This window comes from Dendrobates tinctorius, unplaced genomic scaffold (assembly GCF_039654945.1).
Source record: "Dendrobates tinctorius isolate UK_male_01 unplaced genomic scaffold, ASM3965494v1 ptg000059l, whole genome shotgun sequence".
NCBI classification, from domain to species: domain Eukaryota; kingdom Metazoa; phylum Chordata; class Amphibia; order Anura; family Dendrobatidae; genus Dendrobates; species Dendrobates tinctorius.
In genome coordinates, this window is record NW_027361727.1 from 3,246,655 (window position 1) to 3,273,192 (window position 26,538).

General features: G+C 41.9%; 1 protein-coding gene across 4 annotated transcripts in view; it reads right to left on the reverse strand.

The window, feature by feature from the left end:
* NELL1 (neural EGFL like 1) overlaps window positions 1-26,538 on the reverse strand; it is an 860,783-nt gene that overhangs the window by 810,281 nt on the left and 23,964 nt on the right. The window contains exon 2 of one of the 4 annotated variants that reach the window (XM_073578306.1): window positions 19,824-19,934. The exons of the other annotated variants lie outside the window; for them this stretch is intronic. Within the exon in view, the coding sequence (XP_073434407.1) occupies window positions 19,824-19,845 (22 nt within the window). The 5' untranslated portion in view covers window positions 19,846-19,934. The remainder of the gene's footprint in view (window positions 1-19,823; window positions 19,935-26,538) is intronic. 4 annotated transcript variants of the gene reach the window in all.

Below are 26,538 nucleotides of genomic sequence, written 5' to 3' on the forward strand. Positions count from 1 at the left end.
TCTAAACCGCAGAAAGAATTGACTTGTCAATTATTTCTGCGGATCCCGCTGCGGTTTGCCATCTCCTCCATTGTGGAGATGAAAAACCGCAGGGCAAAACCGCACGCTAGTCCGCAGGTAAAACCGTAGGTCTTATGACCTGCAGATTTACCTGCGGATTTTACAAAAATCCACACCCCAATCCACAGCGTGTGCACGTACCCTAAGAAATCTTCCATTTTCTCAAGACTTCTCTTAGGTATGGAAGTCTCAACCAGGACCTATCGGCCATTTTTCTCTAGATTAAGGAGAACCAATATTGGTCACTTCCCATCGTACAAACATATGTAATTTTTTTCTTACGCTCTCCTCCCTTCTTCACAAGTCCACAAATGTAATTCTCTCCTACACCACAGGTGCCAACATGTCTGGGGACGCTTGAAGGAAATTATTATACCCTATATAATCACCGTGGGTCCAACTGGGACCTAAGCGATCCCACAGTCAGAGCTCTGAAGTCACAAGAAAGGGGGTCTACAGTCCCATCCTGTACGGAGCAGAGGTGCTCATGCTCAGCCTCCGCTCCCTTCGTGGTTAATGCGGCCCCGAAGTTCAAGCATGTGCACAAGTGCCCCATTTCAGATGGGGCTGCAGACCTCCAGTTTAAAGGGTTCAGGAGCCCTGATCTCGCAATTTATTCCCTATTATATAGCCCACCACCCTGCTTCACCCTTAAAAGTAATTCCCAACCAACAACACCCCACGAAATCTAGGACAATTAGTAACTCTTGTTCCCAGAGGTCCATATGCACCCAGTGAACTAATACCAACTTTCCTGCCAGGCTTTCAATTATTTCAGCACAGGGCATGATACACATGAAAATAATTAAAATAAAAGAACATTATCAAATTTTCTCACTTCTTTTGAGGATTTTACACAATCACAAATATTCATATTAAGTTGACCCCAGTTTTCACTCTTGGATAATTACAAGTCCCCAGAGTGCCACCAGTGTTGCTGCTGCTAGTCATAGAGGCGTGAAAAACTCAGGTGACTCAAAGTCAAGCGATCATTGCGATAATTAACACATCTATGCTAATTAGACTGGTCCAAGCAATGGAAATCAGGTTGTTATATGACAAAAGGTGACAAGGTGATTATCTGCCATTTTGCAGCCTGTAAATAGTAAGTCATACAAGGGAAAGGCTGGAAGTTTTTTTATTAAAACATCTAATATAGATAGAGGAATGCTACAGAAAAAAGGCAAAATGTTACATGGAATGAGGAAAATAAGCTTTCATTCCACACTTAACACTTAACCTAAGCTTCAGGTTCTGTGTGCAGACAGTGAATAAAGCAGCTCTCTCCCCCCTCTCCCAGCAGGAAGTCCCAGCATCTCAAATATTGCACAGCCCTCATTCAGGTGCACAGAATTATTTCTTCTCTATTAAGGAAAGTTGCTGTTGTGATAGGCAGAAGTTAACGTTTTAATCAGCCAAGACCTTCATCAGGAAGTTAAAGGGAATTTCCAGGAATATAGTTTGTTTGCTATGGTCGGCTGAATGATCAGGATCATGGGGAACAGAGCTGAACTTCACTACTGGACACTTCCACTTGTTCCGCGGATCAGTGGGATTCAGAGAGGTCTTGACTCCATGGTGATCCTTTAAATCTAGGACAGACCGTCCATCATAATCTACTTACTTATTTCAGTCATTGTGGAGCACATTTGCTAAAATATTAGGTCCTGAGTTACGGTACATCTTAATTTTATCGTGAAGAAATTAGTACGGTAATTGCTTATATAATTGCGAAAAACTGATGCAACGGATCTGTTTTTTCGCCGGATCCGACTGCCCTACCTGGTAATAATAATTGGAGCATGCTCAGTTTAAAAATAATGGAATCCGTCGCTGGATTCCATCAACTGACGGACAGTGACGGATCCGGCGCCCATAGGCCTCCATTCTAGCAAACGACGGACGGCGCCGGATCCTTCGCTGTCCTACTTTTCAACAGAGACAAAAATGTCACTTTGCCCGTCTCTGGCCGCCGAACACAAAATTTCCGACGGATCTGGCGAACAACGGATGAAACGTGAGGCCATCCGTCGCTAAGGCCTTTTTCACACTTCAGTTTTCTGGCGTCAGTCAAAATCCGGCAGAGTGTGAAAAAACGGATCCGTTTTGTGACATACGGATGCCACTCTCTCTCTCTCTCTCCTTTTCCAGACTCGTGTTACTTTAACTTTCATGCACTAGCGACTAAAGAGGATCCGTACTAAAAACAGATCCAGTGGCATCTGTTTGTCACAAAACGGATGCCACTGGATCCGTTTTTAGTACGGATCCGCTTTAGTCGCTAGTGCATGAAAGTTAAAGTAACACGAGTCTGGAAAAGGAGAGAGAGAGGAGAGGAGAGAGAATATTTAGGGTTAAATATCATGCAAAGAAAGTCTTCCGGCCATGCTCAGTATAAAAAGGTGGATCCGTTGGCGGATTCTGTCAATTAACGGTTGGCAACAGATCCGCCGCTCATAGGCGTCCATTATAACACATGGCGGACAGCGACAGATCCGTTGCTATCCGCTGTTTTAACGCACACAAAAAACGTTTCATTGTCAGTCCACTCAAGAGAGCGGACGCCAAAATTATGACGGATCCGTCAAAAAACAGATGCAATGGATGGCCATCTGTCAAAATCTGCTGCAATGTATGTCAATGGGGAAAAAAATGGATCCGCCAAAAAAAAAAAAAAAAAAAAAAAAAATGGTGGATCCGTTTTTTTTGCAAAACGGCGGATTTTGACTGACGTAAAAAAAACTGAAGTGTGTAACACGCCTTAGTCCATGAGAAAAAAAAAAAAAACAGATCCGACGGCTTCCTTTGCCGGATCCGTTTTTTTCGAAAACTGTCGTATTGCGACTGATGTAAAAAAACTGATATGTGAAAGCAGCCTTAGAAATGCAATAAGAATGATACCAGAATTTTAGAAATCTGATGTTCCAGTGCTGAGAAATTAAGCTGTGAAAACACATGCAAATTAGCTTGGAAGTGCATAAGGGGTGTGCCATATATTCACCATGCACTGACACGCCCCCAAAGCAGCTCATTTTCATGTGTCTTCTGAGCTTGATTTCTCGGTGCTGGAACATCGGATTTTTACAATATAGGTATCGTTTTTATTGTTGCGCTCGGACCTATACAGCCAGATCACTAGCTTCAATAGTAAAACTGTGCTCAAAAAGGCTATGTGGCCCACTCCAGGACTTTGCTGCTACTATTATTGTCACTTGTGCCCCACTTAATATAGGTCCTTGATGCAACAGGTAAACTGACCCCATCTTAGGTTACATGGGCCAAGGGTCGCTGAAATTAAGAGACCGGGATGCCAAGGGCCCACCAATAACATCAACTCATAGTTAGCAAGGCCGAAAAAAAACATTTGTCCATCCAGTTCAGCCTATATTCCATCAGAATAAATCCCCAGATCTACGTCCTTCTAAAGAACCTAATCACTGTACGATACAATATTGTTACACTCCAGGAAGACATCCAGGCCTCTTTTGAACCCCTCGACTGAGTTCGCCATCACCTCCTCCTCAGACAAGGAATTCCAGATTCTCATAGAAGAATCCTCTTCTATGTTGGTGAAAAAACCTTCTTTCCTTCAGTCGCAGAGAATGCCCCCTTGTGACCGTCACCTTCCTTGGTATAAACAGATCCTTGGAGAGCTATTTGTATTGTCCCCTTATATACTTATACATGGTTATTAAATTGCCCTTCAATCATTTTTTTCTTGACTAAATAATCCTAATTTTGCTAATCTCTCTGGATATTGTAGTTCCCCCATCCCCTTTATTAATTTTGTTGCCCTCCTTTGTACTCGCTCTAGTTCCATTATATCCTTCCTGAGCACTGGTGCCCAAAACTGTACACAGTACTCCTTGTGGGGTCTAACCAGGGATTTGTACAGAGGCAGTATAATGCTCTCATCATGTGTATCCAGACCTCTTATAATGCTCCCCATGATCCTGTTTGCCTTGGCAGCCGCTGCCTGGCACTGGCTGCTCCAGGTAAGTTTATCATTAACTAGGATCCCCAAGTCCTTCTCCATGTCAGATTTACCCAGTGGTTTCCTGTTCAGTGGGTAATGGTGATATTGATTCCTTCTTCCCATGTGTACAACCTTACATTTATCAACTCCAGGACCCCATATTTCAGGTACATGAAAATATGGATTTATCCTCATTCACAAATTTCTATAGCAATAAAATTGGGAAGATTGTCAAATAAACAAGATGCCGCCATTGTCTTCATATAGTGAATCAGGTGTATTGTCCCAAGTACTGCTCATATAAGAGAGTGGTGGCCCACCAGAGGATTCCCCTGTGCTCCTGTTGGCCAGTCCAAGCCTGGCAGACTATACTAACTGGTAAGAAGATTCCAGTGCTGCCGAGCAGGAATCTGCTGTCCAGAAAATTGACATACAGGTATGACCGTGCTAGGTGTAGAATCAGACCTCTGGTCACTTGGTGTGCTGGGGTGAGGAGGACATTGACAAATAAAAGGAGGACCGTCACCCAGCTTAATGCTGCCCAGTGAAGGCAAAATTATTATACCCGCAAAACAGCCTCAGGGCGGACTGACGCGTTTGGCGAGATCGAGGTGAAGGCTTCATCATCACTGCTAATCAGGAGCTACAGGTGGACACTGCTCTAAAAATCAGGCCATCAGATGACTACTGGCAGGGGCACCTTCAGCTTGCTCTAAAGAAATGTCAATATCTGCCTCAATATGGCCTCCTACTTCATCAGGAACAGGAATTAGGGTTGTAATTAGTTGCGTACAATGATTTTCAGGATCCTGGTCCAGTGGTCGTGTTGGTAGTCCCTGATCACCAGATCGGAGCACTACTAACATCCCCCTACATCTGTAGGTTCGGCACAACATCACCATTGCGGTGTAGTGCACAGATGACATTGCACCGTGCCGATTAAATCAGAAGAGGCGCCGAGGATGTCGGCAGGTAGGAGAAGGTTCGTATTCCTCTGGTTTGGTGGCCAAGGACCACTGACGCAGCTGCTGGACCATAATCCTGCAAATCAATGTGCTCACCTCTAGTTATAGCGGACAGCCCCTTTCCATCTTCACCAAATCAGACCATCAGGTTCTGGGATAAATTCATAGTCATTGAAGACATGATTCAGGGTTTCCTAGGTCAGCCATATCCTGGCAAGTACCTGGTGCCCCGCAAAGAACCCATAGGGCAGCCGCGTACTACTACAACCCATCAAGATGAAGGTGCGCCGCCTTTAGTGAATGAGGGAGCATCGCGAGATCCCGGTCTATTGTTCCGATTTAACGCAGAGATTTATTCAAGCAGAATTAAGTTTTCTTTTTTTTTCCCCCTAGAACAGCGTGTGACCCGAGGAACGTACATTATATATTCAACATACACAAAACGACTCCACAGGGAGACAAGCCCCTCGCTGCCACTCTGATCTGGAACTCGCTTCTATCTCCATGTGTGCAATTACTGAAGTGACCCAACCTAGATAAGTACATCTACATTATTGATGAGGTAGGGATGGCCCCCCACAGGGATCCGATCGAGAAGTGGGTGCGCGGGTCTGGCAGGAAGATACATCATTTGTCACAAAACTAGACCGGATTTCTAGGGCAGGAATCGGAGAACAATAAAGGGAACCTGCGTCACTTGTACATGGCGCCATCATAGTCTGTAGTGTTGTACAATGCACAACAAAACTTGGGAGTTAAAAATTCAAAAACAATTATAGCGAATCCGGCCACAGACTCCTCAACGTGCCACACATCCAATCCGACGATCTGCAATCTCATATTCTTTACCATCCGGACGCTCATCATTAACCCATTAATTACTATGATATTTGAGCCTTTGTTTTTTTCACTTTAATAATAACTTTTCAAGTTTTTCAATACAACTGCAGGATGGGGCTTTTTTTTTGTTTTTTGCAGGACGATGCATAAAGCACATAAGCACGTAATTTACATCATTAGGCTATGTGCACACGTTGTGGAATTCCCTGGGAGATTTCCGTGGGAATTCCTGAATTCCATTCCGCGGGAAATATGCGAGCAAATCGCATTTTAATTACCACCTATTTCCCGGGGAAAAATTAGCGATTTTCAAGCGTAATTAGCCCGCAGAATGCTAGCGTTTTCCAGGCGATCAGTAGCATCGCTTGACAGGTTGATCACACTTGTCAAAACATAGTGTTTGACTAGTGTGACCAACGTTTTACTATTCAGGCGGCCTATGCAGCATCAGTAGTAAAAAGCTCTAATGTTAAAAACAAAAAAGTTATAAAATGGTGTTTTTTTCACCTTCCGACGTCCCGCACAGCTCCGGCAGGTCCCGTTCCCAGTGATGCCTTGCGAAATGACCTTTGATGACGTCGTGGTCTCGCAAGGCATCACTGGGAACGGGACCTGCCGGGAGCATCGCTGAAGCCTGGTGACGCTGCGCGGGACATCGGAAGGTGAGAATATGACGATTTTTTTATTTAAATTCTATTTTTTATAGGGATATGGTACTCAGAGCGTGGAAGACAGTCTCCTCTCCTCTGGGCCGTGGGTACCATCCGCAAATGTTCTGCTTACTTTTCGCATGGTGTGCACAGCCACATGCGGAAAGTAAACAGAACAATGCATTCCTATGTGGGCGGAATCGCCGCGATTCCGACAAATTAATGAGCATGCTGCGTATTTTTCTGCGATGCATTAGCACAACATTGCGGCATCCCATAGGATGCTTTTTTTTTTTGCGTTTTCGTGGCAAAATCGCGCGTTTAAAAATGCCGCGAAAAAAACACTACGTGTGAACGCAGCCTTATTTGTAAGTCAAAATCAAGAGCGGAACAATTAGAGGAAAAGTATTACAGAAACACGTCACCACTTCTGCATTTTTCACCCAAGTGTGGTCTAGTTTCTGAAAAACTTTCTTCTCTATGCTTCCAAAGTGTACATACAGCAGATTGTGGTTGTGGTGATGGTTGTTGTTTTTCTATTTTCTGCCTACAATCTCAAGGCAAAAAAATCTGCCGTGTATTCAGTTCATGGGAAGGTTGCGCATTACGGTAGTCACCATGTTGCGACCAAGACTCCATGCTGTACAATGAAGAAAACGTTAATTTATGCTACGGATGAGTCCACAATAAAATCAGCCAATAATAAGTTTAGTGGTATTGTACCCCAAACATTGGCATAAAGAAAAAATAAATAAATAGTGTCACGTTCTAAGAGCCATCACTTCGTTTTAGTTTATGCCAACAAAACTGTGAAGACTTTCTTTTTTTTTTTGGATGGAAGAAGTTGACGCTTTCATTGGTACAGCTTGGGTTACACACAGGACTTTTTGAGCATTTTTTTATATTATTGGTACTTATTTTTAGCTCAAACAGAATAACGTTCTTGGTTTTATTTTTTTTAAAAATTTTTTTACTTATCTTATCATTTTACATAAGAACCAATTCTTTGTAGTAGTTTTTTCCTTTTACATAATTTAGCAATCAATAAACAACGTATCTAAATATTTTTCATCGCAATAACCTCTTAGAGAAAGCGCTAGAGATAGCTATCTGGTGGATGTTACTAAGAGGTTAAAGGGCAGCGCAGTATCTGCAGCAGGGGTGAGATCCCGCACAGCTCCCACTGCTGTAAATACAATTATTTTATGAACAATGTCTTATTAAAGGGGATTTCTAGTTTATAAAACTAATTTTCAAGTACACCATTAGAGTGGTTTTCCACGTTGCATTTTTTTTGTGCGAAAAGTGATCAGGATATTTGCTACTTTTTATTTGTGGCAAAAAAAAAAAAAAAAGTTGTGGCGAAATGTTAATTAATATTAATAAGTTAATTAGTATTATTGATTCCTCTAAGTATTATACATATTTAAATATTGTAATTAGTATATTAATTAACAAGTGTGTGTGTGTGTGTGTGTGTGTGTGTGTGTGTGTGTGTGTGTGTGTGTGTGTGTGTGTGTGTGTGTATCAGCTATGCTGAGCCAATGAAGACAGCAGCATCCTGGATACACAGACCTCATATCCAGCCTGTATTACTGAGAGAGAAACTCCCAGAAGAGAAAAACCTGAAACTTGGATCAGGTTGCAAACCATCTCAAAAAAAGAGTCTGAAAAGGAATAAAAGAATTTAGATTGTAGCAATGCACACCACACAACATGAGGGAAAAAAATGCCAAGATGGGTGCCACAGTCGTCAGCAACTTCCTCTTCCTCTTTAGGATCCGTCATATCTGTGCGTGGCACGATGATATGGATTGACAGGTGAGATCAATGAAAACTGTGCACTACTTTATTTCACCTGTGGGGGTGCTGCAGGGGATTGGAACACTTGTTGCCAGGGTCACTGCAGTTCCAGCAGGAGGATGCCCTGAAATCTGTTTACTTTTTAGGGGCTTAAAACATATACACACGTGGTGAAAATTGTTGGTACCCCTCGTTTAATGACAGAAAAACCCAAAGTGGTGACAGAAATCACTTGAATCTGACAAAACAAATTATAAATAAAGAAATCTATGAAAATGAACAAATGAAAGTCAGACATTGCTTTTCAGCCATGCTTGCCCACGTGTGTAGCCATAGCCCAAATCTGACAACCCCTCTAAGCCTTTCATGAAAGACAAAAAATATATAAAAAATAAGTGATGGGATACAAAAACAGTTATGATTTCCGTATTTGGTTCCTGCATTAAACCTCACACACTGAATTCATAATGAAGAATTAATTAATCAAAACATTTTAGAATAAAACAGTGCCACCTAGTGATCAAACAAAGGCGGAAAAATGTTTTTAAAAACTTATCCATAGGTCATGTACAACTTCACACTGGATTTTTGTTACTGTTCATTCGCTTCTTAAACGTAAAAATTAAGCAAAAATCTAACTAGTCTTAAAGAAAAAAAAATCCAACATTTTACCGCTGTAATGAATCATTAATCTAGCCGAGTGCTATCCAACAATGTTATAAATCCATCAGAGCTCCCAATTCTGAAGTCTCTATGCCAAATCCCATGCTTCTCTCAGTGTTGTTTTATACAAAGCTTCACAATATGTATGGAGGGAAAGAAAGTATCTACAGGATCAGTGAGGGCAGAGAAAAGAGCGCATTTAAGAAGGAAAGCACAAGAGAAAATAACGGCAGAATAGAAGCTGTGCTGAGCTAATGAAGACAGCAGTACCCTGGATACACATAGACCTCATATCCAGCCTGTATTACTGAGAGAGACACTCAGAGAAAAATGTGAAACTTGGATTAGACTGCAAATTACACATCTAAAGCGTCTGAAAATGAATGAAAGAATTTAGATTGCAGACTGAAATTACTAACACACGTGAATAGGTGTCGACTAAAGTTACCTTCGAGAAAAATTCCACCCATTTCATGCATGTAGTAGAATTGGGTAATTGGCTAAGTACCGACATAATTCTCATAAAGAATAGTAAGAAATAAAAACAGATTTCCGGGATACTCGAGACAGGTGTAGATTTCAGTTCGGAAGAAAATAATTACCCGACTGCACAATGCCGTTAAGCACTTTACGGAGAGCAAACTACTAAACAATAATTATACATTCAGTAAGTGGATTTAATGGGAACATGTTGGTAAAACAAAGAATACCCCGGAACCACTCACCGTATAGAAAATGTGCAAAAATCCCCTCCTTAGTATGTTAGCAGGTGCTACAAGTGTGCCGAAGTGGAAAATGTAGCAAAGTCCAGAGCATAGCTATGGGCCGTGCAGCGGTAGTAGTCACTCCTTGGCCCTGGTGCATGGAGTGCCCCCGAGACTCCTCTATCCCATAAAATGACACTAGTATATGGTAAGATGGGGGTGTTTTTACAGATTTTATGTCTGAGTTGAAAAGATTTAAGTTACTTCCCTGCCTGAAGTCATAAAAGGGGTTGTCGCACTCGAGAATGGAGGGCTGAAATACCCTATCACAATGGAGAGATGCCTGAAAATGTGCATCACTATCTTCGGGGTGGCTGGAGAAAGCCACTGTACCATTTTCCATAGACAGGGGCGTAATGACCACGGTCACAGAGAGCGAGTACAACCACGATCGGGAGGTGGGTCCATGGATGACAGCAGATATTTCAGCTGGATGTGCACCCAAGGACGCACATTCATCTGAAATGTGTTGTGGCACAGAAAGCCGCTGGGATACACGCTGCCGGACAATTGGAGCCAGCTGACGTCAGCGTGCAAGTCACAGGCAGCACATGGCAGAGACATCTTGCGCTGCCAATTGCATATGCGCTGAAGTCAGCTGCCGGCTATAGAGGATGCCGCAAGTCGTGGGAGCGAAGTAGAATCTTTATTTTATTTATATTTTTTGAGGCCACAGAACAGGGACATTATCACAGGAAGAAGCCCAAGATGGGAAACGTAATACCTGATAGGGGCACAGGAGAGAGACATTGTTACAGGAAGGGGCCAGGATGGACGACATTATTACAGGGAAGGGGAACAGGATGGAGGACATTATTACAGGAATGGGGAACAGGATGGAGGACATTATTACAGGAATGGGGAACAGGATGGAGGACATTATTACAGGAAGAGGGAACATGATGGAGGACATTATTACAGGAATGGGGAACAGGATGGAGGACATTATTACAGGAAGAGGGAACATGATGGAGGACATTATTACAGGAAGGGGCCAGGATGGACGACATTATTACAGGAATGGGGAACAGGATGGAGGACATTATTACAGGAAGAGGGAACATGATGGAGGACATTATTACAGGAAGGGGCCAGGATGGACGACATTATTACAGGAATGGGGAACAGGATGGAGGACATTATTACAGGAATGGGGAACAGGATGGAGGACATTATTACAGGAAGAGGGAACATGATGGAGGACATTATTACAGGAATGGGGAACAGGATGGAGGACATTATTACAGGAAGAGGGAACATGATGGAGGACATTATTACAGGAAGGGGCCAGGATGGACGACATTATTACAGGAATGGGGAACAGGATGGACGACATTATTACAGGAAGAGGGAACATGATGGAGGACATTATTACAGGAAGGGGCCAGGATGCACGACATTATTACAGGAAGGGGCCAGGATGGACGACATTATTACAGGAAGGGGCCAGGATAGACGACATTATTACAGGAAGGGGGAACAGGATGGACGACATTATTACAGGAAGGGGCCAGGATGGAGGACATTATTACATGAAAGGGTAACAGGATGAGGGACATTATTACATGAAAGGGTAACAGGATGAGGGACATTATTACATGAAAGGCGCCAGGATCGAGGACGTTATTGCAGGAAAGGGACACAGAATGGGGGACCTTATTGAAGGAAGGGGCCAGGATGGAGGACAATATTACAGGAAATGGGCACAGGATCGGAGATATTATTACAGGATGAAGGACTTTGGTACATGAGAGGGCGAACACGTAGGTCTTCACAGGATATGTAGCAATACAAGAGCCCAATTATCTGACGAATATGCATCAGACTCTAGTTACGGCATTGCCCATAGACAATTGTTGCAGCTATGGCTTGCGTGCTCAGCCATTGCTTCATTCTAATAGGGAATTTCAGAGCTGCATTCTCATGATCGGGGGGTAGGTCCAAGTGGTCTGACCCCCAGCAACCAGCAAGGTATCACCTATCCATAATTGGCCGCGATGGGACAACCCCCTTAAATTGTGAAGCTCAAATCAGAACATCTTGTGTAATGGTGTCAGCCAGCCCCTGGAAAGGTCTCGCATTTTTATCATTGCAATGATGGGACCTTCACCATCCAGTACAGAACCCTGGGGAGTATGATGCCTCATTGTGCAGACGCAAACTTTGGAATAATAGTACCCATGTAGTAAATTCAAATTATTCCTGATACATCCAATTGATTGAGGAGGTAAAACCAGTGACTACATGAGAGCAGAGGATTTAAAAAACAGATCTCCAGAGTGATCAGTGGCCTTTAAGCAAATTCCAGTTAGTTTTCCTTTCTGTGACTTCATTAACGTCTACAAATTATTCCTCGGATTTCCGCAGAAATCCATAAGAACAACGGCAGCCGAGCACACAGACGGCCATGTTTACCCTCATGTAGAACAAGGAACATGTCTTGAGATGAAGGCCAACTTCCTCGCTCCGCTGGAAAGCATATTTGCAAATTTCAACCAGCTGTATTCTGTTTTCAATCGCTAAAGGGCAAAGGAAATCTCAGATCGGATCTCACATTATGTTCTATTCAAAGCTGGAGCATTAAACCTGTCTGGAGCTGGAGCCAGAGATGCATTTTCTATTTTCTCACTGTAATGATGTGCGAAATAAATATTATGTACATATTCGGGGGAACAAGCGCTGGAGTTGGTATAATCGCCTCCAGCAGAAATGGAAGGTCACTCAGGAGGTCTCCCAAAGAAGTGGAGGAGACGGGTTTGGAGGATTGTCATACGGAAAACATATTCCAGAAGAAGAATAAAAATCCATCATATCCGAAATGTCAGAGAAGTGGTACGATACATCATAAGGGCACAGCATACGGGGGAGCACCGCACATGTACAGTATATTGGGGATACAGATGTGACGCATCAGAAAAGTATTCAGATTTTTCTGTTTTTTACTTAAATGTATGCATTTAGCACCAAAAAATAATTTTTGCACTTGGGCTTCATGACAAATTTTGCACGTTTGGCTTTTACAGTCCCTTTGTTTCTCGGCACGATCAAGTGTGGTCATAAGTGAGCCGAGAGGAGCTCAAAATAGACAGTTGAAAGAAATGTTCCCGTTGGGTCATCAGAAAGAGCTCGCTAATGGATTCTCAGTTAACACATTCTGCAGCCAGAAGAAGGCAATGAAACATAGTGGCCAGTTCTGTAACTAGAGTCCAATGGATCCCAGTGCAAAATTTGGATCTGGGCACCAACCTCCATGTGGGTCAGATGTATGGGCCTTTGCAACATTCTAGATCCTATAAAGACACACGTGTTTAAGTGTTCACCCTCCATGTAGTAATGTCCCCAATCCTGGCCCCTTATGATAATAATGATCCCCATTCTGGGCCCCTTCCTTGCATAATTTCCCCCATCCTGGCTCCTTCCTGGTGTAATGTCCCCCCTCCTAATGGCCCCTTCCTGATATAATTTTCCCCATCCTGGCCCCTTTCTGGTGTAATGTGCCCCATCCTAACCCCTTCCTGGTATAATTTTTCCCATCCTGGCCCCTTCCTGGTGTAATGTCCCCCCTCCAAGCCCCTTCCTGGTATAATTTTTCCCATCCTGGCCCCTTCCTGGTATAATGTCCCCCATTCTGACCCCTTTCCGTTATAATGTCCCCCATTCTGGTCCTTTCCTGGTATAATTTCCCTCCTCCTGGTCCCTTCCTGGTATAATTTCCCCCATCCCAGCCCCTTCCTGTAATAATGTTCCAAATCCTGGGCCCCTTCCTGGTATAATGTACATTGTGCTGATCTTTTCCAACATATTAAAAGACAATACCTTCCTCTGTTCCCACAACGTGCAGCATCCTCCTCTATAATTTGCAACTGCCTGACATGCTGGCCATGGGCAGCACATAATGTCACTCCCACCTACGTAAGCTGCCGGCCTCTAGTTGGCTGATGGCGTGCACTGCAGTACAGACCCTTGTCCCACACGGCCCGGTCGCAGTTGCGCCATCACCAACCACAATCGCTGTAGCCCTGACAGTGGCTATGGAAAGCAAAATTTTTTATAAAATCAAAAAACAAAAATAATTTTTATTCAAAAATACAAGAATTTAAAGAAGGATAAAGAATAAAAATCCCTTAATCCGATCCCTTTTGCTTTTGGTCATTCCTTCAGGCCTGGGAGTCAAATCCTAGCACCATAATGCAGAGACCATTGGATCTTTACCATTCTGTCTCTTTCTTCTACCTACGCCGCCATAGAGGAAGTCCATGCCTGCCTATTTTTCTTCCTTTCCTTGGGACGCCCTGGCAGTGAGTGCATCTCACTACATTAGTTGCACGTTGCCTGTCTGCGCCATGCATCGGGTATTAAAGTGACCGAGTAAATATTAATGTTGGAGGTAAAATTCAGCGTTTGTTGTTATGCTTTGGCAACAGTTGTAGAGAGACCACAGGGGTCTTACAGGAATCCATCTGCCAGACAAATAGCAATTGGCAGCACAGACCGGGCTGGAGAAACAATAGTCCAAAGCAAATGTCATTGTTCCATGGAGGACTGACAGAAACTGTCTGCCCGGCAGATGACGGAGTGGTGGCAACACAGGATCTTCTGCCGTCCAAGGCAATTTATGACTACACCCTTGTGCCACACAGAGCACTAAATAAGAGCTTGGTCCCAGATGGTCAAGTGCACAGCGCCAAGTATATTCCCTGGTGGCCCAGGTGGCTACTCTTCCACTCCATGTGCGCCGATTAATTCTAGTTTCTCCTATGTCCCATACAGGTTTATAGTGAAACTGCACTTTCAGGTAACTTGTCACATGTGAATCAGGCATAACACTATCTGGCCATCATATGACTTACAGCCGGCATTTTTATCAGTTTTTAATTCTGACCTAAAACCCACCTGAGATACATATGATGTGCTGTCTTCCTTTTTCTTCTTTATGGATTTTGGCAAGGATTGGATGACTTGCAGTTGCTAAACTTCAACTATTCCACATTCTTTGCATAGATGTAGAGTTACATGGTAAAAATTTTGCTGCCTGCATCCAACACTAGATGGAGCTCACTGCATACAGTTCTATTATTGAGGTCAAAGTATATACAGTATGTAGTGAGCTCCCTCTATTGGTGGCTGCGTTATATAATATAATGTAATGAGGTTTATGCAGAGAATTTGGAGTTCTGTATCAGAAAAAAAAAAATATAGATATACAGATAGATATAGATACAAAAAATTGAAAGTAGCAAAGGTCCCTATGCAGGTCCCTATAAAGGTGGGCGTAAGCCTTTAGGCCTTTTACCAAAAACCTTTTACAGTATACACCAAAAATGTCCAATATAGGGCTGAAAAAATTGCACTGGACTGATTGGTAAATAGATAATCTCATAATTATTATTTGTTTCATTGCAGCCATTTGAATTTACCAATTGGCTGCAATGAAACAAAGAATGAAAAATTTAAAAGGGGACTGAATATTTTCTGTACCCACTGTATGAGACAGAGAGAGAACCAGAGATTCAACCAAGACATCCAAACATCCAGGGACTCTACAGGACAGCAGCCAAAACATCAGGGCTCCATCAAGATGGATACAGATTCATTATTCTACAGGATACCAGCTTAGGGGACCTCTGCTCCAGTTGGATGAATACAGATCTGCTCCATTAACCATGGCTGAACCATGGATATGTTTGGAGAAAGCCAGGATTGGGACCTGCCGGTCACCTGGCTCCATGAAGATGTTTGGAGAAGCCAGGTTGTGACCCTCCGCTCAACTGGCTTTGTACCTGAATGGACTGTCATCTTCTTATGCTTGTCGTTACCTCCTCTGTGTGCGTACCACAGGTGGGGTAGTCGACCCTGGGAGCTCTTAAGTAACATCTGCCATAATTCCGGCAGGACAGCGTAAGGGTGAGACTAATGTGCACCATCTTGGGGTATTTTGCTGGAACTGTTCTATGTGTTATCTATCCGTTTTGTGGTTCAATAAAGCATGGACACACTGTTTTATCCTCACCCTGTGTTGTCTGAATAGCGTTATACCCACGTTAGAGAGAGAGCAGGTGTTCGGTGTGACGATCCCCAGTCCATGTGCTTTTGGCTAGTGGACCACTGACCCCCCCCCCCCCCCCCCCGTGTCTCCACACCTTCAAATACAGGGTTAGTCTTCAGATAGATGGTGTTACAATGCTGCTCGTTACCTTACTGAAAGCTCGGCTACAGGAAAAAATTAACTTGTTTCCTCCTCGGAGCCGCCTGCTACCACTTATGGCAACGTGCATGGAGGAGCTATAGCCGCCACTCACTATACTACGAGCTGCGGCAAGTCACTTCCTGGCAGTTTGACTGACAGCTCACTCTGCAGTGCATCAATGCTTTGCGACCTGTCAATCAGAGCACTGCGCAGTGATCACAGATGCTGCTAACTGTATAGTCAGCGGTGACTGCAAATGCCTTCAATAAAGCGGCCAAGCTTTATCACTATCCATCCGGAGATTACAAGTGTGAGGGTTTTTTTGCACACGACAGGTTCCTTTCAAGGTGTCTGGCCACTTGGAGAGCCAAGAAGGTCACACATTGTAGATTTTTGAAACCAATATTTTTTATTGTTCCCAATCATACCAACTTTGGAAAAATATTGACTACAGTTTCATGTATACAGCTCCTATGCAGATCTATGGGTCTCAATTTTCACAGATTACAAGCCCTGTGCAGTATGACTGCCACCAGTGTTACTCTGATACCTCTGGCGAAACTTCGGACCCCCATATCTGTTAGAATATTGGGGGATAACCTTGAAAACACCGTGGATCTGGGCTGGCAGTCTGATATGTGTGGAGACCTACGGACTCTCTCAAGACAGGTAATGCCTCTAGCCTATATGTGATTGCATGAGTGCAGGAGAGCTGTAAACCCAAAACGGTTGGAGAGTTACTTGCATTATTGTGGATGCATTGGAGAAAAAAAACAAATTATTGCGAAAGTCTACAAACCCAATAAAGTGATATTTGCAACAATGTTCCTATAAAGGTTGTGGGGTCTCCTGGGATGAGGCTTTCATGATCTGCATCCACTGCACAAACAGATGAGATCAGGGTGTTTTTATTAAAGGCACAGGAGCGGCAAGTTACACCACATTTCTACCTGATGAAATTCCCAAGTCAGGTTTCATCATCAAGGATGAAAGGCAAAATCCGGTCACAACAAAAAGGTGCCTGCAAAGTCACAACACAATCAGAGCCAACACCAGCAGCAGCTCCAGGTGTACACCGCCTGCACACCGATGACATGCCGGGGGGGTTTATTGGGGGCTTCACACACAGAAAGCGGCAATGACAGATGTGAGGGACCACGGGGGGGGGCGATCAACAAAAAACTAATCAGAAATCTGTCAGTGATCATAAAGAAGAGCTAAAAACAGGAAAACTACAGACCTGGGATTATAACTGCACAGCAGCATTATAAGAGGAGAACTACTGTAATATAGTAAGAAACAGTGATCTAAGAGGAGCGGCCAATATCAGTGACCTCTTATTACAGTCCAGTAGTGCTATAAGAGGAGCAGCCGATATCAGTGACCTCTTATTACAGTCCAACAGCGATATCAGTGGAGCGGCCGATATCAGTGACCTCTTATTACAGTCCAGCAGTGATATAAGAGGAGCGGCCTATATCAGTGACCTCTTATTACAGTCCAGCAGTGATATAAGAGGGGCTGCCGACATCAGTGACGTCTTATTACTGTCCAGTAGTGATATAAGAGGAGCGGCCGATATCAGTGACCTCTTATTACAGTCCAGCAGTGATATCAGAGGAGCGGCCTACATCAGTGACCTCTTATTACAGTCCAGCAGTGATATCAGAGGAGCGGCCGATATCAGTGACCTCTTATTACAGTCCAGCAGTGATATCAGAGGAGCGGCCGATATCAGTGACCTCTGATTACAGTCCAACAGTGATATCAGAGGAGCTGCCAATATCAGTGACCTCTTATTACAGTCCAGAAGTGATAGGAGCGGCCTATATTAGTGACCTCTTATTACAATACAGCAGTGATATCAGACATTGTGGTTGTTTATAGAGTTGCAAAATTATTCATCCCACATCCAGCTCAAAATTACAAATATTCAGGAAGCAACAGTTTGAGACACCTACTAAATCCAATGTTTTGCTTTCTGGTATCAGCCATTTGAAGCAAAATATAGACTGAAGGATTTCATGTCCCCTGCAGTCAGCCAACGCTTAGCCTAAATGGCTGATAACAGCGAACAATAAGTAATAAAAATCTATTTAAAATAAATAAAAATGAAACTGTTTCCAATCCGTTCTCGATTATTAGAATTTTTTATGCAATCCTAAAAATTGGGAATTTCTCTGCAGACGGTGCGGCTCGGCGCTGTCCCTGCCGTCGTTCGGGGGGGAGTCATGCAGACATTTAATAACATGGTATTTAATTAATAATTAATGAACACAGGCATCCCTTTAATATAGCGAGCGCTCTCCACCACCTGTGATCACACTGCCTCCGCTATAAAGACCCCTCCTGGGGATTCCAAGGAAAATGCATCGCTGACCTAAATACTCCATTTATATTCATTGTTGTGTGCAAAAGGTTTTTTTTTCCTGCAAGCAAATAAAGCAAAGCAAAAGCGCGGCGCAGGCGGCGGGAGGATGGGACGTCGCCCCGTTTGATGGTGTTTGGAGATGGAAGTTATTTTGCCTCCCTGTAACTAGGAGACAGCAGATTACGACATGAAAAAAATAGAAATAAAAAATTGGAACGGAGGGAAGAGGAGAGACATCAAGGGGCCTTTGTGTTTGCAGGAGATTTTGTCACATGTGACAAACGTCGGACCGAGTTTCTTTTTGAGCGCCGATGATAAAAGTCATGAAAGGCAAAATAGTTTCTCGTTTTAAATAGATTTCCATCCTATTCTATACTGGAGATGCCGGGCACGGAGTCGGTGGCTTGATCCCCCAAATAAGCCGCTATAACATGGGATTTTCCAGATAGAAGTATTACCGTACTGGGGATCAGCGGAGAATGACCCCTGGGAGGTGGAAGCAACTCCACGTTGGTGCTAAAAAGATTTATTATTATTATTAGTGCAAAAAAAAAGAAAAAATCATGCTGCACCCCTCTCTGGGGTTTATTGATGGTCACAAGGGAAAAACCATGGTCAAAATAATAAAAGAAGGCAACCTTACTAATAGATTCACAAATTGGAATACGGTAACTACCTCTGAAATACTCTGTGCTGCTATGGAACCTTGCCTTGTCTACGTTTTTCCATTCCACATCTCACAGCATGGCATCCTGTCCCTACCACATGGAACCCTTTCCTCGCTTATGTTATCAGATGACAAGTTAAGTCATTGCTTCTGAAATACTCTGTTCCGCTGTAAGGCTCCGCCCTTCACATTTGTCTCCATCCCCCGCCCCCTCTCATATTATAACTTTTGGACCCTATAGCATGCAGCTCTGTCCTGAGTAATCATATAGTGCAAGTAGAATAGTCATTGCCCCTTACAGGATCCCGCACACTCCATTCCTGAAATACTCTGTGCTGCTGGGGAACGTTTCTCAGTTTGTGATCTCTCAATTATTTCTACTTCTATCTTAAAATCCGAACACTAATCTTGTCACAAGCAGCCGTCTCCTACAAGTACACAAGCCAATACCTCCACAAAGCAGCACTCTACTCTCCTGAAATACTCTGTACTGCTGTTGACCCAGCTCCTTCTACTAAGTAATTTTCCGTCTGTGATCTCTGACGTGAATCAATTACCCTTCTCATGACATTGCCATTGTCACATGCCACCCTCTCCTCACCAACCTCATATGAGTGAATAGATTAATATACTCCTCTCCTGAAATACTCTGCACTGCACTCCAGTGTAAATCTGCAATCTCCCACATGTCTACACTTTGACAATATGTGGCATGCAGCCATGTATGGTCATCATCACCCCCCCCCCATCAGAAGTTCTAAACATACCTCATCTAAACCACTCTGTGCTACTGATGAGGAAAATGCACCAACAATGTTCAACTTAAATTCTTTGCACATCACATTCGCAGCTATTAAAAATACTTATTATCGCCTACCTCTAAGTACAGAAATCTCCATCCAAGTTGTTAGATCCTTTCTTGTCAGTTACTTGGGATTGAAGGAAGAAGTGGAGCTCACTATTAACTGGCTGAGCTCTGACAACAGATCTAATAAAAAAATATATACAATGGACCATGATACTTTGTGGTACAGGAGGATGAGACAAGTATAATGGACTGACAACACACAGGGCAAATCATGTACTGAGGCCCCTAGCCAGTAATAATGCTTTTAAGTGCACCATTAAAAAGTAATAGTGCCCCAAGTGCCCGCTCCGATAGTAATGCCACCACCATTGTGCCAACCCTCACAAAAAATAAAAGTTTACACTCTCCTAAACCAAACAAATCAGCTTTTTCCTGCACACAGGTAGCACAGTGCAGTGACATCATTGTGGCGCCTATGTCCGAACGCTGATGTCTTGTAGGCCATCATCTACGGCTCCCTGCTCTACCACAAACTACAAAGCGAATACAGTTCAAAAGTGGTACACACGGGCCGACGGCTGATGCACGTGCACTGCTGCGTTTCTTTGTTGCCAATATCGCCACTGCTACCTTTCCTTTGGAATTTGTCTAAAAGTTGTTGCATTTGTCTCATTCCGGCTTTTACAACTTTTGATGAGATAAGTGTAAATACTGAAAATTTTCAAAAATTTTTTTATTACTTACACAACAAAAACTTACATGAACCGGTTGATAAATATGGGCCTGTACAACAACATCGAACGGAAGCATAAAAATACTTAAAGCACTTAATCCTACATAGTCATCCTTTTTACAGCAACCTCTTGGACTTTTTTTTTCAGTCAATTGTCTCTTGGAAAATTAGTTCAATGGTAAAAACATAAAAGTCTTCATGTCTTCAAAAACAGAACCACACTAACTTCAATAGAGCTGAGCTGCAATACCTTAGACAATAATAAACAAGTAGTGTTTTGATTCTAGAAATAAGAAGCCATGTTTTTCCAATCCTGGGAGATTCTGTTAACATCCTAATGGTGTCACTGATGTTATATGGGGTGAATCTAGACCCCATTATTGTTTTGGGCTTCTCATAAGACCCCATTACGGTCCCTCAAGCAAAATGTTTCAATCATTTCTCAAAAGGTCAATAAACGAGAAGGACAGAGTGATATAATTCAATATTAGACGGCTACATTCACAAATCCATTTCCATTTTCACAGCCATGTGAAATGGGCTATTCTACTCTTGTGGGTGTCATCCATTTTGTCATAATGGCTGAGTTTGATCTGCAAAATAGATGAAAAATTGGACATCGTCGAGTTTCAGGTATTGAGAGCACAGATTTGTTTTTAAAATGCATGTGTGTATTAAAGTTTATGGATGCGTGTGATGAGCATTTAAAAGAAAAAACCAGTACACAGAGCTGTACAACGAATGTATGAATAAAGCCCAAGTCAGATCTTGTCTTCCTGGGGAGATTGCTCCATATTCCACTATATAATGGTTTTGCAGCAGACATTAAAGTGGTAGCAAAATATCAACAGAATGGTTCATCGATGTGACAACTACAGTTTAGACTGACCTCCCAACTACTCTTCACGGAAATGCACTCCATAAACACTGAATACTCCTCACGGACAAGAACGGTAGAAACTATATAATTCTTGCATGGGAAATAATGAAGATGCATAACACTGAATAAAACTAGAAGTCAAGGACTGCACTTCACAGACCTTATGTAGAGCCGAGTGTCCTCTTATATAGTAATAAGTGTAATATGATACATTTAGTGCACCGATGTCTCACAGCCACACACTGCGGCGAGTGAGCCACATGCTGGAAAATGGGGCAAGTAACAGTAGGAGTAATGTCTTTGTATGGAAGAGGTATCATCTGAATAGTTTCTAAAATGATAAGCCTAGTCTAACAAGCCCAAACACAATTCCTAAAATACTCTGTGCTGCTGAGGGCCCAGCTCCTATTACAATGCAATTCTCAGTGGGCGACTTCCCCCTGGTCTCCCTTTATCTCAGCATTGTGCTTCTGTCCCATACAGCCCTGTTCTCACTAACATATCTTGCAGCCCACTCCTCTCCTGAAATACTCTGTGCTGCTGAAATTCTAATCCTTCATGCTCCCCGCATTATTCTCATTCACCGACTAGATTCAGGGAACCAAACTAATTGCAAATGCCACAAAGGAGAATTAAAAACACACACACACACACACACACACACACACACATCACCTTCTGACTTATAAAATCTTAATAGGAGCGTGGAAGGTTTTACAAGCCTCTAGCAGCGATTAGCCACATTTTATTTCCAGAAATTACTTTTACAATGTTTTTTTTAACTGTATTTTGCCCATACAATTTATTTTGACAATATCTGTAATAAACCCCAAGTTCACATTGTAACAATCTCTATAAGTCCCTGCAGCACAAATTTATATTAATACCGCCACATGGTGTCTGCGATTTTAAAGGTGCGGGTAATAATAGGATGTGAAATGGATTTTCATAAGTAACAAGTTACAAAGTTACATTAGTAGAATAAGTCTTTATTTAAAAGAGAGCGAAACCTAATATTTCCTGCACAGAAGTACAGCAACGTGCAGTGCAAGCAATACTGAGTGCAGCTCCTGAGATCCCAGCACTATTCTTCTCTAGTTACTGCGCCACAAATAGGTGACCCAATGTAATGTTACAAATACAAGAAAGAGCAAAAATGTATTAATAAAGAGTGGAAGGGTCAGAATAGTAATAACATCCCACAAAAAGTACATCCAGCCACATACAAAATTATTCTACAAATTCATATGCATATATAGAGGCAGTATTATAGTAGCTATATTCTTGCACATAGGAGCAGTATTATAGTAGTTATATTCTTGTACATAGGGGCAGTATTATTGTAGTTATATTCTTGTACATAGGGGCAGTATTATAGTAGTTATATTATTGTACATAGGGGCAGTATTATAGTAGTTATATTCTTGTACATAGGAGGCAGTATTATAGTAGTTATATTCTTGCACATAGGAGCAGTATTATAGTAGTTATATTCTTGTACATAGGAGGCAGTATTATAGTAGTTATATTCTTGTACATAGGGGCAGTATTATAGTAGTTATATTCTTGTACATAGGAGCAGTATTATAGTAGTTGTATTCTTGTACAGAGGGGCTGTTTTATAGTAGTTATATTCTTGTATATAGGAGCAGTATTATAGTAGTTATATTCTTGTACATAGGAGGCAGTATTATAGTAGTTATATTCTTGTACATGGGAGCAGTATTATAGTAGTTATATTCTTGTACATGGGGGCAGTATTATAGTAGTTATATTCTTGTATATAGGAGCAGTATTATAGTAGTTATATTCTTGTACATAGGAGGCAGTATTATAGTAGTTATATTCTTGTACATGGGAGCAGTATTATAGTAGTTATATTCTTGTACATGGGAGCAGTATTACAGTAGTTATATTCTTGTATATAGGAGCAGTATTATAGTAGTTATATTCTTGTACAAAGGGGCAGTATTATAGTAGTTATATTCTTGTACATAGGGGCAGTATTATAGTAGTTATATTCTTGTACATAGGAGCAGTATTATAGTAGTTACAGTGGGGAAAAAAGGTATTTAGTCAGTCAGCAATAGTGCAAGTTCCACCACTTAAAAAGATGAGAGGCGTCTGTAATTTACATCATAGGTAGACCTCAACTATGGGAGACAAACTGAGAAAAAAAAATCCAGAAAATCACATTGTCTGTTTTTTTTTCATTTGATTTGCATATTATGGTGGAAAATAAGTATTTGGTCAGAAACAAGCAATCAAGATTTCTGGCTCTCACAGACCTGTAACTTCTTCTTTAAGAGTCTCCTCTTTCCTCCACTCATTACCTGTAGTAATGGCACCTGTTTAAACTTGTTATCAGTATAAAAAGACACCTGTGCACACCCTCAAACAGTCTGACTCCAAACTCCACTATGGTGAAGACCAAAGAGCTGTCAAAGGACACCAGAAACAAAATTGTAGCCCTGCACCAGGCAGGGAAGACTGAATCTGCAATAGCCAACCAGCTTGGAGTGAAGAAATCAACTGTGGGAGCAATAATTAGAAAATGGAAGACATACAAGACCACTGATAATCTCCCTCGATCTGGTGCTCCACGCAAAATCCCACCCCGTGGGGTCAGAATGATCACAAGAACGGTGAACAAAAATCCCAGAACCACGCGGGGGGACCTAGTGAATGAACTGCAGAGAGCTGGGACCAATGTAACAAGGCCTACCATAAGTAACACACTACGCCACCATGGACTCAGATCCTGCAGTGCCAGACGTGTCCCACTGCTTAAGCCTGTACATGTCCGGGCCCGTCTGAAGTTTGCTAGAGAGCATTTGGATGATCCAGAGGAGTTTTGGGAGAATGTCCTATGGTCTGATGAAACCAAACTGGAACTGTTTGGTAGAAACACAACTTGTCGTGTTTGGAGGAAAAAGAATACTGAGTTGCATCCATCAAACACCATACCTACTGTAAAGCATGGTGGTGGAAACATCATGCTTTGGGGCTGTTTCTCTGCAAATGGGCCAGGACGACTGATCCGGGTACATGAAAGAATGAATGGGGCCATATATCGTGAGATTTTGAGTGCAAACCTCCTTCCATCAGCAAGGGCATTGCAGATGAAACATGGCTGGGTCTTTCAACATGACAATGATCCAAAGCACACCGCCAGGGCAACGAAGGAGTGGCTTCGTAAGAAGCATTTCAAGGTCCTGGAGTGGCCTAGCCAGTCTCCAGATCTCAACCCTATAGAAAACCTTTGGAGGGAGTTGAAAGTCCGTGTTGCCAAGCGAAAAGCCAAAAACATCACTGCTCTAGAGGAGATCTGCATGGAGGAATGGGCCAACATACCAACAACAGTGTGTGGCAACCTTGTGAAGACTTACAGAAAACGTTTGACCTCTGTCATTGCCAACAAAGGATATATCACAAAGTATTGAGATGAAATTTTGTTTCTGACCAAATACTTATTTTCCACCATAATATGCAAATCAAATGAAAAAAAAACAGACAATGTGATTTTCTGGATTTTTTTTTCTCAGTTTGTCTCCCATAGTTGAGGTCTACCTATGATGTAAATTACAGACGCCTCTCATCTTTTTAAGTGGTGGAACTTGCACTATTGCTGACTGACTAAATACTTTTTTTCCCCACTGTATATTCTTGTACATAGGAGGCAGTATTATAGTAGTTATATTCTTGCACATAGGAGCAGTATTATAGTAGTTATATTCTTGTACATAGGAGGCAGTATTATAGTAGTTATATTCTTGTACATAGGGGCAGTATTATAGTAGTTATATTCTTGTACATAGGAGCAGTATTATAGTAGTTGTATTCTTGTACAGAGGGGCAGTTTTATAGTAGTTATATTCTTGTACATAGGAGCAGTATTATAGTAGTTATATTCTTGTACATAGGAGGCAGTATTATAGTAGTTATATTCTTGTACATGGGAGCAGTATTATAGTAGTTATATTCTTGTACATGGGGGCAGTATTATAGTAGTTATATTCTTGTATATAGGAGCAGTATTATAGTAGTTATATTCTTGTACATAGGAGGCAGTATTATAGTAGTTATATTCTTGTACATGGGAGCAGTATTATAGTAGTTATATTCTTGTACATGGGAGCAGTATTATAGTAGTTATATTCTTGTACATGGGAGCAGTATTATAGTAGTTATATTCTTGTACATGGGAGCAGTATTACAGTAGTTATATTCTTGTACAAAGGGGCAGTATTATAGTAATTATATTCTTGTACATGGGGGCAGTATTATAGTAGTTATATTCTTGTACATAGTAACATAGCTATTAAGGTTGAAGAAAGACTTTAACCCCTTCACCCCCAAGGGTGGTTTGAGTACTGAGTGCAGCTCCTGAGATCCCAGCACTATTCTTCTCTAGTTACTGCGCCACAAATAGGTGACCCAATGTAATGTTACAAATACAAGAAAGAGCAAAAATGTATTAATAAAGAGTGGAAGGGTCAGAATAGTAAAAACATCCCACAAAAAGTACATCCAGCCACATACAAAATTATTCTAAAAATTCATATGCATATATAGAGGCAGTATTATAGTAGCTATATTCTTGCACATAGGAGCAGTATTATAGTAGTTATATTCTTGTACATAGGGGCAGTATTATAGTAGTTATATTCTTGTACATAGGGGCAGTATTATAGTAGTTATATTCTTGTACATAGGAGCAGTATTATAGTAGTTATATTCTTGTACATAGGAGGCAGTATTATAGTAGTTATATTCTTGTACATAGGAGCAGTATTATAGTAGTTATATTCTTGTACATAGGAGCAGTATTATAGTAGTTATATTCTTGTACATGGGAGCAGTATTATAGTAGTTATATTCTTGTACATGGGAGCAGTATTACAGTAGTTATATTCTTGTATATAGGAGCAGTATTATAGTAGTTATATTCTTGTACATAGGAGCAGTATTATAGTAGTTATATTCTTGTACATAGGGAGCAGTATTATAGTAATTATATTCTTGTACATGGGGGCAGTATTATAGTAGTTATAGTCTTGTACATAGTAACATGGCCATTAAGGTTGAAGAAAGACTTTAACCCCTTCACCCCCAAGGGTGGTTTGCACGTTCATGACCGGGCCAATTTTTACAATTCTGACCACTGTCCC